At 38.0% G+C, this 14055-nt stretch overlaps 2 protein-coding genes across 2 annotated transcripts; both read left to right on the plus strand.

The window, feature by feature from the left end:
* Nucleotides 1-885: 885 nt before the first annotated feature.
* LOC143629398 (uncharacterized) lies at nt 886-3546 on the plus strand. Its single transcript, XM_077098684.1, has 7 exons — nt 886-1215; nt 1705-1736; nt 1824-1983; nt 2494-2700; nt 2783-2882; nt 2957-3073; nt 3185-3546. Exons 1-7 carry the CDS (start codon nt 1135-1137, stop codon nt 3313-3315), a joined length of 828 nt encoding a protein of 275 aa, XP_076954799.1. The 5' UTR covers nt 886-1134; the 3' UTR covers nt 3316-3546.
* A 7135-nt stretch (nt 3547-10681) lies between these two features.
* Nucleotides 10682-13611, plus strand: LOC143629400 (B3 domain-containing protein At3g19184-like). Its single transcript, XM_077098685.1, has 6 exons — nt 10682-10822; nt 10898-10996; nt 12040-12071; nt 12166-12331; nt 13112-13318; nt 13398-13611. The coding sequence occupies exons 1-6, from the start codon at nt 10682-10684 to the stop codon at nt 13443-13445; spliced, it is 693 nt and encodes a 230-aa protein (XP_076954800.1). The 3' UTR covers nt 13446-13611.
* The last annotated feature ends 444 nt before the right edge of the window (nt 13612-14055 follow it).

The following is a 14055-nucleotide window of genomic DNA, read 5'->3' on the forward strand; positions in this document are numbered from 1 at the left end:
AAGTCAAAGAGCAAAATAGCCAAAAAAAAAATAAAATATAAAAAATTGATAGTATTCATAGGACCACTAAAATAGTAAAATACTTAATATGTACGCAAACCTAACATCACGACGCTTGTAATAAGACTTTGTAATGTTTATGTCAATACAGAAGATAATGAGCAATAAGATGTGCCGCTACAAAAGATAACGGACAATAAACGGAACCGCTAGGCCTTTTTAAATTGCAAAACCCAATATTAGAACTTATTTGTAAAAGCAATAATAAGGTAATCTAACACCATCCACGATTGGATAATTACATATCATTTTTAGGCTTAGGCTTGTAAACGAACCAAACGAACACGAACATGAACACAAAAATATAATCAAAAAAACTCTTATGTTAATTTTTGTTTATTAAGAAAACATGCATGTTCGTATTCGTTCATGTTTCGTTTAAATCCTAAAAGAACAGTTCACAAACGTAAACAAACACAAATGAACAAAAACAAACAAAAGCAAATGAAGATAAAAAATAATAGAACAGACATAAACGAACTCAAATGAACGTAAGTGTAGTCTCATAATCAAGTATACACACACACAATTTAAACGAGCCTTGTTTATGTTTATATTTAGATAAATATAACTACTTACATATTTATTATTTTAGACGAACATACATAAATATAAATGAGCGAACATAAACGAACGTTACAAACATATATAAATGAACAACGAATAAAACTTGTGTTAGTGTAATCGTGGTTGTTTATTTAATTAAATAAACAAATCGTGTGTTTTCGTGTATTAAATAAACGAATGTTCCACCGACCAGCTCATGGAATTTATGTTCTGTTCGTTTACGGGCCTACCCATTTTAACCCGAGGAGGTCCCACCCTCAACTTGCGGAGCTTAATGGTTTCAAATGGGTCTGTCCAAATCCTTAATCACCTGCCACATTACTGGATAATAATATCCCCACTTGACACTCAAATCTAACCTGTCTTTTGTCTTCCTGCTAAACAACAAATATCGCACACCAATTAATCAATTTGAACAAGCAATCCTCCACTACCTCCTTTTCCTTTCATATTCAAATGTTTGTTTTTTCTCTGCTTTTTTAAGGATTCATTCTTTTTAACTTTCAGATGGACCAAAACATTTCTTTACACAAAACTAGCAAGACCACTTCTAAACATCCGTGGGAATCTAGATCTAAGGATAAACAGGTCACATATCGCTTCTGTTTTACTTTAAAGTTTATACTATATTAAAAGATACGGCCCGCAACGGGCCGTAAGCCCAGCCCGTTTGAGATTTCTTGTTTACGAAGTTATAAACCCTTGTTTAGTTTCTCTCTCTCTCTCTATATAGTGTTATATACTTGTAATCGTTATCATTTTGCCAATCGTGTGGACTTAGGTCAGTTTATACCAAACCACGTTCGCTGTTTAGACCAAACCACGTTAAATCTTTGTGTTCGTTTACTTGATTTCGTTTGTGTGCTTTAATCCTTACATATGTGACCATGCCCACTTGAGATTCATCAATCATTGATGTTTGCTTTTGATCTATGATTGTAGCTATGAATCTGTGGTTTATGTTATAGAATCTTAATTGTTTCTAACCACTGTTTGGATCTTAATTGTGTTTGCAACCTTGGATAGTTTATAATTTTACAATTTTTGAAGCCCTAATTTATTTATTTATTTTAACAGATTATGCCAAACAAGCCCCAGAAATCTTCAGGGTTAGTGACATCATATGTATAAAATCGTTAAAAGTATTTTGTCTATAATCCTTAATGACTTGATTAATTTTGTGCTTGTTAATATAGCAAAGGTAAAAGAACACGGGTGTGTGATATTTACAATGATGCCGAAGATCAATACATGTGTTTGGAGAGAGCAGGAATATTATTGGAACGTTTAGATACCGCGTTACCTATGTTTGTCAAGTGTATGCTCCCGTCCAACGTTCTCTATAGTTTTTGGTTGGTAAGCAACGAGTACTTAAACCATAGATACTATAGGTTGTAAAACGGGCTGGTTGGGTAACAGGTTAAAATGAGTTATCTTGTACTAGTTGACCCTAAACATGTTTCCGACTTTCCGTCAAGAAAAAATTGGTTTGATTAACGAATTTCTTGAAAAAAAGATGATTAAAGAGGTTGTATGGGTTAATATTTCCATCCATCGGGTCCATTTTGGCCTGTTTCATTTTTTGCTACTTTTTATTTTACCCGTTTGACCCTTGACGAGTTTTTGTAAAAAAAAATGTTTAACGAGTTTCATGAAAATAAATTGATTAAAGATCGTGTATGCAATTGACTCGTTTAAGTTTTAGCTACCTATAATCATACCCATTCAACCCGTTAAAGATATTATATTACCCAAACTGACTATTGTATAACTTAACGGGTCGAACCCGTTGTATACCCTCTACAATATTTCAACAAGTTCAATTTCTATTTGTAATATTATGAAATCGAGTTTTTATGATCACAGATTCTTCCAAAGAGATTTTGTATCATGCACTTACCAGAACATGATGCAACGGTTACTCTGGTGGATGAGTTTGGAAAGGAGTTTGAGACAAAGTACTTGAAGGCGAGGTGCGGCTTAAGTGGCGGTTGGAGAGGATTTTCAATAGCTCAAAAGTTACTGCAGGGTGATATATTGTTGTTTCATTTGATTGGAAGCTGCAAGCTACAGGTGATTACAAGGGTGTTTGGAGAGATATTGTTGTGAATATGTAATATTAATAATCATATTCGGTAATTATTTATTTTTGTAGGTGCATATAGTAAGAAGATACGGTTTAGAAGCGGTAGAAGCAGCTGTTTGTCTTATGGAAATGCTCCCACGGGTTAAAAGAACACGGTCGTTGACCTCGGGTAACTAACTATATAACTTTCGATTTTCCTTACTGGTTTTGCAACTAACTTGTGTTATGATTGAATATTATTAGAGAAATCTAAGCGTGACAAAATAAAGAAAGGAAAGAAGACCACGAGATGCCCTAAGATGTGTATAGCGGGCCCACCAAGTTGGCGTCTCGCCCAGTTGGATACCAATGCTGTTGAAGGTATTTCTTTTGCTTATCAGCTGTAGTGGTAGTTTTTACCCGTTTACTTAAATAAGTTGTAGTGTATATCAAATATTATGCATGATGCCAACTAATGTAATCTACTTGTAGGGTCCACGAGTGACGAGTCACAACCTGACCCTGACCAGCGTGACTGCGATGCACCAAATTTGTTGTATGATAATGGAATGAACTGTTGGTCAGCTGCCCAAAGGATGTGTAGTCCTACTGTTGCAAATTGAACACAAAGCTACATTCATGATAGATATTTTGCAAGTTTTAATAGGAATTTTTTTAATTTTTTGAAAAAGAAAAGTACAAGTATGAAGAAAGCAAAACAAAAGGATGGATTTGAAAGTGTAGTAGCTTTTATAGTCATGTTTATGTAGGAACTTGGATTCTGTTTTGGCCTTTGTATGATGGTGTAGTTAATAGAGTTAAAACTTAGGTTGAAAGTTGAAACTACTAGTTAACTGGTATAGTCTATATTGGTACTGGATTTTGGTTAATAACCGAACTAGTTGTTGGTCAACGTGGTCAAAACCGGTTATTTCAATAGCTGGTTTTGATGTGTAAAATCTGTAACTTGTGTAACTTGGTAGGTTAACAACCTAAACGGTTAACCAGCGACCGATTATAATGACAAGTTTTTGATAAAAATGCTAATCTTGTTTTTAAACTCTTTAAAACTCAAGAAGTTAATTTAAGTGATGGATGACAAATTTTATAGGGGCTCAGTGGGTGTTAACTAATCAACTCTTCGGCATCTCCCTGATTCTTCAATTAATAGTTGCTACACTAACGTTTTTCTTAAAGCGAAGAGATCACCGATACACCAAGCGTCTCACTAATTAAAAGGAGTAATCACCTGTTGTAATAGTTAATCCAATGTAGTGATCACTTTCTCCGTCTTACTAATCTTTGGTAGTGATCATTTCTCTCAAAGATCACCATACAAGAATATTTAAGTGCTCACAAACTAATCACTAACACGTTATTGATAACCTTACAACACAAGAATGAACAAGATGTTTAGTTATATAAGAACTCTTCTGTTTTGCTCTTGATCACTTTTATTCAACTTAGGGGTTGTTTGGTAGCTTTAAATGATTCTATTAAAAGACTATATTAAAATCGGTCAGCATCAAAATATATTTGGTTCACTAAAAAGATCCATGTGAATCAATCATGAAGCTTCTTACTAGGATAGCTTAATGGTTTCCAAACTCTTTAGATGTGTATATAAGAGTGTTTAAAGCAAAATGATGAGGAAAACACTTTTTCACTATTTACAACATGAATTGATGTGACAGAGATATATCTAATCTATATAGTGGAGTAACAAAATCGGCATTTCAAGTAATGTGGCACAACACGACTGTACAATTGATGTCACCACCATCAACTGATTCTTACGATGGTTTTAGGGTTTCAACGACCTCGATAATTAGGGTTTTTATTAGAAAAGGGTTCCTTAAGGACTGATCCAATGTTACAAATATCTTTGGAACGAAAATGTTGAGTTTTCCCGAAAAAATGTGAGTTTTCCAGCCAAAAGCATTTTTCCGACGATCTGCAACTAACGACATTAGGATTCTGTTAGTCGCGGACCGTTGGAAACAAATACGTTAAAAGATGTGACCGTCTTCAACCAGTTTTCTAGCTGGGACCGACATCAAGCAAAAGATGTTGGTTTTGATTAATTAAAACTAATACACCATATTATACTTAAAGTTTATTATAAAATATCTAGCTTCAACTTACTAAAGCATGCACTAAACCTATATCTTAGAGCATCTCAAATGTACCACATCAGTTTTTTATTTCAGACTGCTAACTCAGCATGATACAAACTTAAAACATACATATACATACATATAATAGATAATATGTTTTATCTATTAACAATTTAATAACTTTAAAGAACAAATGAAAAGGGTTAGCTGTTGAAAGTTATCCCCTCCATGTGAACTATCCCATCTTCAAATAATCGTTGTTAAAATTAATAACTTTAAATTTAAATGTGGTTGTTGGCCTATTTGAATTGTGTTTTCGAAATGCATCAATTCTGACACACATTTTTCAATTGGGACAATGCACATGTTTAGATTTCAAAACAGTTCCATGTGATATTTCTGACACTTTACTGGAGATGCTTTTATACTCGTCACTCATTATAACCTCAGCGTCACATAACTATATTTTTTTTAACAACTAAATTTTATTTATCATTATTTTTGTATTTTGTGAAGCTTGAACCATAATCTTTGTTATGTAACACAACGCTTTTACCCATACATCATAAGAGGTGGGGCGCCACATAACTATTAACTACCCCCTTCCATCCCCCACCCACCCACACACAATCATTCACCTTCATCACTTGATATGTGTCATACTACTGCTCATCCGTCCCTAATTTCTAATAAAACTAGAAATTAATGTGGCTTAGTAGAGCGCAATATGAATTGTAACACAACCTCATTCATCTAGAAGGGAAATCAATTTCGTAACCAGATCAGTAGTATCCTAATCTGTTCCTTGTACATTCAAACGCTTTTATTAATTGGAAGCAGGATTTTGATTCTTGAAAGCGAGTTAAGTGGCTCTGAGGGGCACGAACGGTATAACAATAAGTACTTATTCGACTAGCTCGAACGTGGGGAACGAAGGCTTGAATGTGAACAAATAGCTGACTCTTGCAAGTTTGTGGCCAGCGATCACCCACAAAGCTAAGAGGCAACTGACACCGAATAATACCCATAAAGAACGCTAACGTTCTAAGATGGTAAAAACTCTCCTTGATAAATTGAGTATGGAGAGCTCGGGTGGGTATCAAGTCAAAGATTCCCTACAGAGGAGATTCCATAGCTGATTCCTTACTGTAAGAGGCCTCCGACAGGTTCTTTTACCAGGGAGGCCCAGTAAAGAGGACTATGTGCCAATCGCTAGTGCAGCCAGGGCCCCGGCGCCCAGCTCCGCTGGAGAGGCCTCGCCTGATCTGAGAAGTGCTAATTCGGTTCGGATAGACTTCATTCAAGAACGCCGCCGCCCCTGGAATCAATAAGAAAACAAGTGCTAAGTTTCAGATCAGTGAATAAACCGAAACGAAAGAAGAGACCTTTCTCGCTCGGCGCCTAAAGCGCACTATGCTCCGCTTCAACAAATGAGAGTTTTCGGTGGAACCGGTGAACCACGCGAGCCGCGTGGGACAGAGGGCTCGTAGTACCTGCTACCGCAGCTATGCGGTGGAAGGGAAGGAGCCTAAACTGACCTTTTTTCTTTGAAAAAGAAAAAAAGCAATACAAGGAGATTAGACTCTCGGATGAGACTAAGTAGCTACCGACCGTTCCGACGCGCCCTTGACCTATCTTGATTAAGACCGAAACCTATCTAATCGAAAGTGGGGTCTAGTTTAAGCTGTCAAAGAAATGGCCTGGAAAGAATAACCACTAGCAGGGATATAGACGGAGTCTCGCTCAGTAAAGAGAGTTATTCGTAGAACAGGAGAAGAGCCTTGACTTTCTATTATATTAGTCCAGCACGCTAGCTGCAATCTTTCTAAAGCAAGAAGGGAAGGGAGAAAGTTTACTTTGAGAAAGAAAGGCCTTCTCTTCTATTTCGATTCTAATCGGTGCGTTATCGCTTTGATTTCTCGTTAGCTAGGCTTCAATAAGGACGTTTAGGCTTTACTAATATAAGATAGAAAAGAAAGGTTTCATCAGGGTGCGAAGGTTTGGAACCTTATACAAACAAAGAGCGTTTTCTTTCAAATGACAACTGCCTCTTCCTGTTGCGAGGCCTTGCACGAAACCAACCCCCCCCCCCCCCCGCCCGCTCAAGTACCAGTTGCTTCGCAGGTAGGCCCACTTAGGTTAGAGGGGCATTGTCCCTCAGTTCTTACCAACCCCCGGTGTGTAATCGACATGTTGTTAGCTTCAACTCGTTCGAATAAGAATCTGCAATTACCTCTGTTGTCAATTTCTTATTCATTCAGGGCGCTCGGCCGGTGCTCCTTTCTCAAACCAGAACAACTCTGAACGTTAGGGAAGATAAGGGAGGATCACCTGAGCGAACTGACCGAAGGGACTTGACTTATCCGAACCGAACGATAGCGGCTTAAAGCTAAGAGCAGCGTCGCCGCTTGATCGGCGGGGAGGAGCATCTCAAAGTATGGGGCAAAGGATCAAAGGCTTTTACTTTGTCACCCGGGATCCACCACAGGTTGGGTTTGAGAGCCGTGTGATGGGTGACTATCCAGCACGGTTCGGAGAGCACTTTTAGTCTGCGCTGGTGAATGGAAGCCCCCCTATCAAGCAAGAAAGAAGCGGCTCTTCCCACGGCGGAGTCCGCATTGACTCTATTTATTATTATGGTAAATTAGTGTATCAAGATGTCAATCTTAGATCTTATTTCGGTTCGATACGTCCACCTACTAGACTCACCTTTGGCTTTCGTCTCGGTAGGTGTATTATTCTACATTTTCCCAAAAGAACATTCATTCATTTCTTTCTTCCCTGTCGACCACGACGACAGAAACGACGCGAAAAAGCCAGACCTGGAAAGGGGAAGGGCCAGTGGTGGGCATTTGGTAAAGTCGGGCCGATCGGGTGTCTTCATTCAAGCGACGGTACAGAAGAAGAACGAAACGAAGTGAGAGGCCGGGGGCAGGGAAAAGAGTCGAGTCGATCAGGCTCAACGACCGGGAGAAGCAAAACGAAATCAGGATTTGGCCGAAAAAGAAGCAACGTTATGGATACCATGACCGATCACCATCGACAAAGAAGGATCTTTCTAAATCACTTCAGGTCAGCGGGGCCTTCAAGCATCCGAAATACGCCGGGCTTGTAAATGACATAGCCCTCCTAAATGACGACTCCTTCAGAAAAACGAAGTTATTCAAGTTCTTTTTCTCAAAGAAGTCAAAGAAGTCCCCCCCCCCCGACAGCCCGACGTGTCATCCACTTAAAAGGACCCTCCCTGCGGTGCGCCCTTCCTTGAATTATTCGGTCATGCAATACTTATTGAAGACAAAGAACCAAATGCATTTCGACCCCGTCGTAGTTCTCAATCATTTCGTGGAACCGGGCGTGGTTGAACCATCTACCATGGGGGGGAGCTCATGCACAGGGAAGAAGCTTAGATAAGAGAATACGTTTCGCTTTTTTTGTCGAAAGCTCGACCTGCGATAAAAAGTTTTTGGCCGAAGACAAAAAGTTGACCCACTTCATTCGCTGGTCGAATCATCCTCGTTTCGCGGGAACAACAAAAACCACCATCTCGCTCTTTCCTTTCTTCGGTGCTACCTTTTTCTTTCCAAGGGACGGGGTTGGGGTGTATAATAACCTTTTTTTTGAGTATGCCCGGGAACAACTCCTACGAAAATTCAGGAAAAAATGTTGGAACCTCATGGCTAAGGATAAGGTAATGGAATTGATAGAGAAATTCATAGACCTAGGTGGGATAGGAGACTTGATAAAGGGAATAGAGATGATGATAGAGATCATACTGAGAAACAGAAGAATTCCGTACGGGTACAACTTTTATTTGAACGAAGTGAAAAAATGCGATCTTTGTTGTCTAATAGAACAAAGACTAATACCTTAATTGAGTCGGTCAAGATCAAATCTGTTTATCAAAGTGCTTCTCCGATTGCTCAAGATATCTCTTTTCAACTGAGGAACAAAACAAGATCATTTCGCTCCATTTTTAGTCAAATAGTGAAGGATATTCGATTAGTAATGAAAAGAGGGGCGGAGGGGATCCGTATATGTTGTTCAAGTCGATTAGAAGGTGCAGAAATAGCTAGAACTGAATGCGAAAATTATGGAAAAACATCTAGTAATGTATTTAACCAGAATATAGATTATGCTCCTGCGGAAGTATCTACTCGTTACGGAATCTCAGGTGTCAAAGTGTGGATTTCATATAGTAAAAAAGAAAGGGGACGTGCTATATCCGAAACGTACGAAATCTAGTAAATAGCGTAAAGGCAGATGTAGTAGGGGTTGCAAACCGGACGGTACACGACTTGGTTTTGGAAGATACGGCACTAAAAGTTGTAGAGCTGGTCGTCTTTCTTATCGAGCCATTGAAGCAGTGCGTCGAGCTAGATTTGGGCAATTCCATCGTACTATGAGCGGACAATTCCGAATAAATGGTAAGATATGGGTAAGAGTTCTCGCAGATTTACCTATTACCGGGAAACCTACAGAAGTCAGAATGGGAAGAGGAAAAGGAAATCCTACGGGTTGGATTGCTCCTGTGTCCACAGGACAAATCCCTTTTGAAATGGATGATGTGAGTTTGTCAAATGCTCGGCAAGCCGCTACATTAGCGGCGCATAAACTATGTTCGTCAACCAAGTTTGTTCAGTGGTCGTAACGTAATTAGTTAGTGGGGAAAAAGTGGGCCGGGATTCAAAAGAATTAGGCGAAGTGTTTGTTCCTGAACGACGGAAGTGGAAAGACACTAAGGGAGAGGGATATACTCCTTTATTTTTGTAATCGCCGAAATTGTACGACGAACCTTCTTGTTCTAGGCGTACTACCCTGATACGTTAAGGTTTAATTCTCCAGGCCCGGTTTATAAAGTGATAGTAGTCAGAATAAATCAGAAAGATAAGAGCTAAGATTCAGGAAAGAAAGCTTTATGGGAGAAAGGATATAATAAACAAATCACATAGCAGTATACATTAAACGCCACACATTACTAATTTACTACCTACATGGCTACATGTTGGGATCCTTATTTGTACCTCCTTTTGACTTTATAAGTTGTTTTGATAAGTTACTCCCACATAACTTATCAAAAACTCCTTTTTCCTTATTTAAAAAGTTTAAAAAAGTCACATTATCCAAACACCCTTTTAACTTATAAAAGTTAATAAGCTGTTTTGATAAGGAATCCCAAACGCCCCCCACATACAGGGGTGTACACGGACCAGACAAACACAGACGAGACCCTGCGTTAAGCTTTTAACGGACAAACGGACGGCTCACGAACACAGAAGAGACCCTGCGTTAAGCTTTTAACGGACAAACGGACGGTTCACGAACACTTTACCGAACGAAAATTCATGCCCATGTCTGTCCATTAATAAATTGAGTTTGTCCGTGCCCGGCCGTTAATATTGTAAACGAACGTTAACGAACATTAATGGACAAACAAACACTATTGGACACTAATAGACTCTAATGGACAAACAAACACATGAACATTAATTGACACCTATATACAAACGAATACATGAACATTAATGGACGTTATTAGACGTTCACAAACACTATTGAACGTACCTGAACTTTACCCGTGTTCGTCCACCGAACAAAATTTATTTCTCCATGTCCGATTCATTTGTTAAACGGACAAACACAAACGAATTTTTTGCCGCACGGATGCCCGGCTCGCTTACAACCCTACCAATATACAACTATACAAGTAAATAAATAATAATATTTCAAAAAGTTAAAATTTATAATTTCTATTTTTCCTTGTATCTGAATATCAAGACACCGATTCAAAAATTCAAATCTTTAGTTTACCGCCCAGCCGCAAACACTCTTCATTCTTTCTCTCCTCGGCAAATCTAGATTGAAGGTTAGGAAAATGGTGGCCCGGAAGAACGTTGTAAACTATGAAGACTCCCGACAGAAACGATTGGAAGAAAACAAGAAACGAATGGAAGAACTGAAACTCACTGTTTTAGCTCATTCTCTTCGCACCATTTCAACCCCTAAACCATCCCCTGTACGTTTACAATCAAACTCTATATATCAGCCATTTTGATTACTAATTAATTATGTGATTCATTCATGATTGCAGATGAAGAAGGTGAATCGGACGCCTCGGAAGCCTGTGGATTTGTCGGCTGTGAGGCGGTCTAATCGTGTAGCTGATAAGCCACCTGCTAATTACAAAGAGGTACTCATTTCTCACTAACATGACTCTTTGTTATTATTATTATTATTATTATTATTTTATTTTTATTATTATTATTATTATTGAATATTGTTGTCTCTTGTGTTCCCGAGCGAGTGCTTGTAAATTGGGGTTGATCATGTTTAGGGGCCATTAGATGCAGTAAAATTCATGTTTATAGGTTATTATTGTATGATATATCAGATGGTTGAAAATGGTAATCAAAGTGGTATTGGGGAACTAAGGTTACATATTTTGTAGTTAGGGGTGTTCTAGGTCTGTGTTGGTCGGTTTTGCTTGAAATTTTGGACCAAACCGCCGACTAAGTTTCAGGCAGTATTAAGGCTGGACCGGGAATGGAACCGGTCCGGTTAAGTCTTGTTCCAATTTTTATTTTTTGTTTTTTTTTTCATTTTTTTCTCTTCAAAATCTCATTTTATGGTTTGTTAATTACTAGAGGCTTCATATTATAATTAAATTGCTAATTCACACAATCACACCAACACATGAAGTATTTTTATGTTTTATATCTTATTAGATACATATTTACAATTTTAATATTATATTATTTATGACGTTATAAGGTTCTTGAATCTGGATCGACTAGTGAACTGTGAACCAGTAAGGCGACCGGTTCACTGTCTGACAGATTCTGAAACATTGGTTTCAGGAAATGACAAACCAAACCGGTAGTAAGACTGTGTGGGTCGGCGGTACCTGCAAGTTTAGCAATTTGACGGCTTGAACCTATTTTTTAAAATCTTTTTTCAAGATGGGTAGTTTGTATTCAAAATTTTAAACAGTCCAAGTTACAAACTGTTGGTCAAGCCGTTAAACCACTAATCCACCTAAAAATGAACCATATAAATCTCAAACTGGTCGACTTGCTTTGGTTACAACGTTTTTTTTATCAGAATCTTTAGTTGTAGTTATAATAAGTAAACATGCTGCATTCTCTTGTTTGATAATATGATACTTTATCCCTTCACAGTTTCTTCCTTTCTTAAACCTCAGTCATTGAATAATATTTTATAATGCAATGACAGGTCCCGATCGAGCCTTTGGGAATCCGTAGGAGGTAAAATTCTTTCGACCTGGTATATTAAATAACAATATAAGTGACTTGTAACTAACTATGATATGTGTTCATGAATCATGATGGTATTCATCAGTTATGGCAAAAGTGTAAGGGATTTATCAAATCGAGTATACGCGTCGTATGAAGATAGAGAGTATGCTACAGGGAGAGCTGATGAACTACACTCCACTTTAGAATCTGATTTCCCGAGCTTTGTAAAGCCAATGCTTCAATCCCATGTCTCAGGTGGATTTTGGCTGGTGAGATCAAAAGGGATATAGTTTATACCAATATTGATATGATAGTATGGTCTAAGCCTGGCAAAATGGGTGGATCGGGTAACGGGTCAAGATGGGTTTTGACCAAATGGGTCCAGGTCAAAACGCCATGTTTTAGAAAGAAGATGAGTATTGATCAAACTGGGCTCGGGTTGAAAAGAGTTGTTTTAAGAAAAAAATATCAAAACTGGTTCGCCCTTTATAATTTGAATCGACTGACCCGTTGTAGGGGTGTGCACGGCATTTTGGGTTCAACCTGGTCTTCTAAAACCGTTCAGCTTGAATGTTTTGCCACCCCCCCCCCTCCCGGAAAAAAAAATCCCAAAATAATGATTTGGGCGGGAAACTTTGGGCCTAACTTTATTGTTAATTAATAATTAATTGATTATTACACATTCAAATCTAACATTTTTTTTGCTTCACTATTTTATTAATTTCTTATAAATTTCCTAAAGTCAGTTTTTTTTTCCGATTACAGTTTGCTTATTTTGGTTCAGTTTTTGGTTGGTAGCGAACTCGAAACCAACTGAAAAAGCAGTGTTTAAAAAAAAACCAAACCATCAGTTTTTTATTTGGTTCGTTTATTTCAGTTCGGTTACGTTGGTCCCTAACCCGTTGTATGATTTCAGTTGACCTGATGAACCAACATGCAACTTTTTCACTCAAAGCAACCCATACATGAAAATCAAGTCATTATTGTCACCTTATTATGATCATAAGATAATATACTAATACTAAACCTTATAAATGTTAAATCTTCAGGGTCTACCTGTCCATTTCTGCAAGAGCTACCTGCCTAAACGCGATGAAGTAATGACATTGGTGGATGAAGACAAGGCGGAGTGGAAAACAAGGTACCTTCCTAGGAAAACAGGACTTAGTGGCGGTTGGAAAGGGTTTGCTGAAGATCATAAACTAGCTGATGGTGATGCATTGGTTTTTCAACTTATAAAACCGACAGTTTTTAAGGTTGTATTCTTCTTCACTATTAAAGTTGTCCTCTTTTTCATTATTGAAAGTTACTGATACATTCTGCATTTAAATTTAGGTTTACATTATTAGAGTGAATGAAGCTGAAGATAGCGAGGAGGCTTAAGACGCGACACGCTGTCATTTCGGAAGAAACAGATATAAGTTCTGTTTTTGTAGGGCATGTGCAAGATCATTGATCAATGGTCAATCTTTTGTTAAATTATGTGTAAACTGCTTCATCTTTCAGTCAGTAGAAAAATTGTTCTGATTAATCTTAAAAACTGAATCCAGAAATCCGGTTTAACCTTAAAATGATCATCATCATCATCATCGTACTCAGTATATTCCACCAATAGCAAAGCTATGGTAGGGTCTGAGGAGGGTAAGATGTAGACAGCCTTACCTCTACCCTATAAGGATAGAGAGGCTGCTTTCGGTGAGACCCCCGGCTCGATAGTAGTTTTGCATCAAGCGTTGGACATAAGGCACATAGCACTCAATCATCGGGACACCGGCTGATCGGTGCATGTACCCTTGTCTTTCGGCTATCAACGCCACTACATGATGCCTGATTAACCGTCCGTCACTTTTAACGTTATTTTCACGAGATTAGTAAAATAACGTCAAAATTAGTGCAATTTCACTTTTGCCCACCCGAGGGTTCACACATATATACATCATATGTGCGCACCACAAGTAGGGCTATTAACCTTAAAATGATAATGTAGTTTAAT

Source organism: Bidens hawaiensis, unplaced genomic scaffold (genome assembly GCF_021521415.1).
Source record: "Bidens hawaiensis isolate Kalapana, Puna unplaced genomic scaffold, B.hawaiensis_p1.1 tig00005195_1, whole genome shotgun sequence".
NCBI lineage: Eukaryota > Viridiplantae > Streptophyta > Magnoliopsida > Asterales > Asteraceae > Bidens > Bidens hawaiensis.

What these genes read in the sequence shown, in the direction of transcription:
- LOC143629398 (XM_077098684.1), top strand. Translation starts at nt 1,135, where the DNA reads ATGGACCAAAACATTTCTTTACACAAAACTAGCAAGACCACTTCTAAA. An exon ending in CTAGATCTAAGGATAAACAG is followed by an intron (nt 1,216 to 1,704) that starts GTCACATATCGC and finishes TTATTTTAACAG; the next exon opens with ATTATGCCAAACAAGCCCCA. An exon ending in GGATACCAATGCTGTTGAAG is followed by an intron (nt 3,074 to 3,184) that starts GTATTTCTTTTG and finishes ATCTACTTGTAG; the next exon opens with GGTCCACGAGTGACGAGTCA.
- LOC143629400 (XM_077098685.1), top strand. Translation starts at nt 10,682, where the DNA reads ATGGTGGCCCGGAAGAACGTTGTAAACTATGAAGACTCCCGACAGAAA. An exon ending in TCTCAGGTGGATTTTGGCTG is followed by an intron (nt 12,332 to 13,111) that starts GTGAGATCAAAA and finishes TTAAATCTTCAG; the next exon opens with GGTCTACCTGTCCATTTCTG. An exon ending in TAAAACCGACAGTTTTTAAG is followed by an intron (nt 13,319 to 13,397) that starts GTTGTATTCTTC and finishes ATTTAAATTTAG; the next exon opens with GTTTACATTATTAGAGTGAA.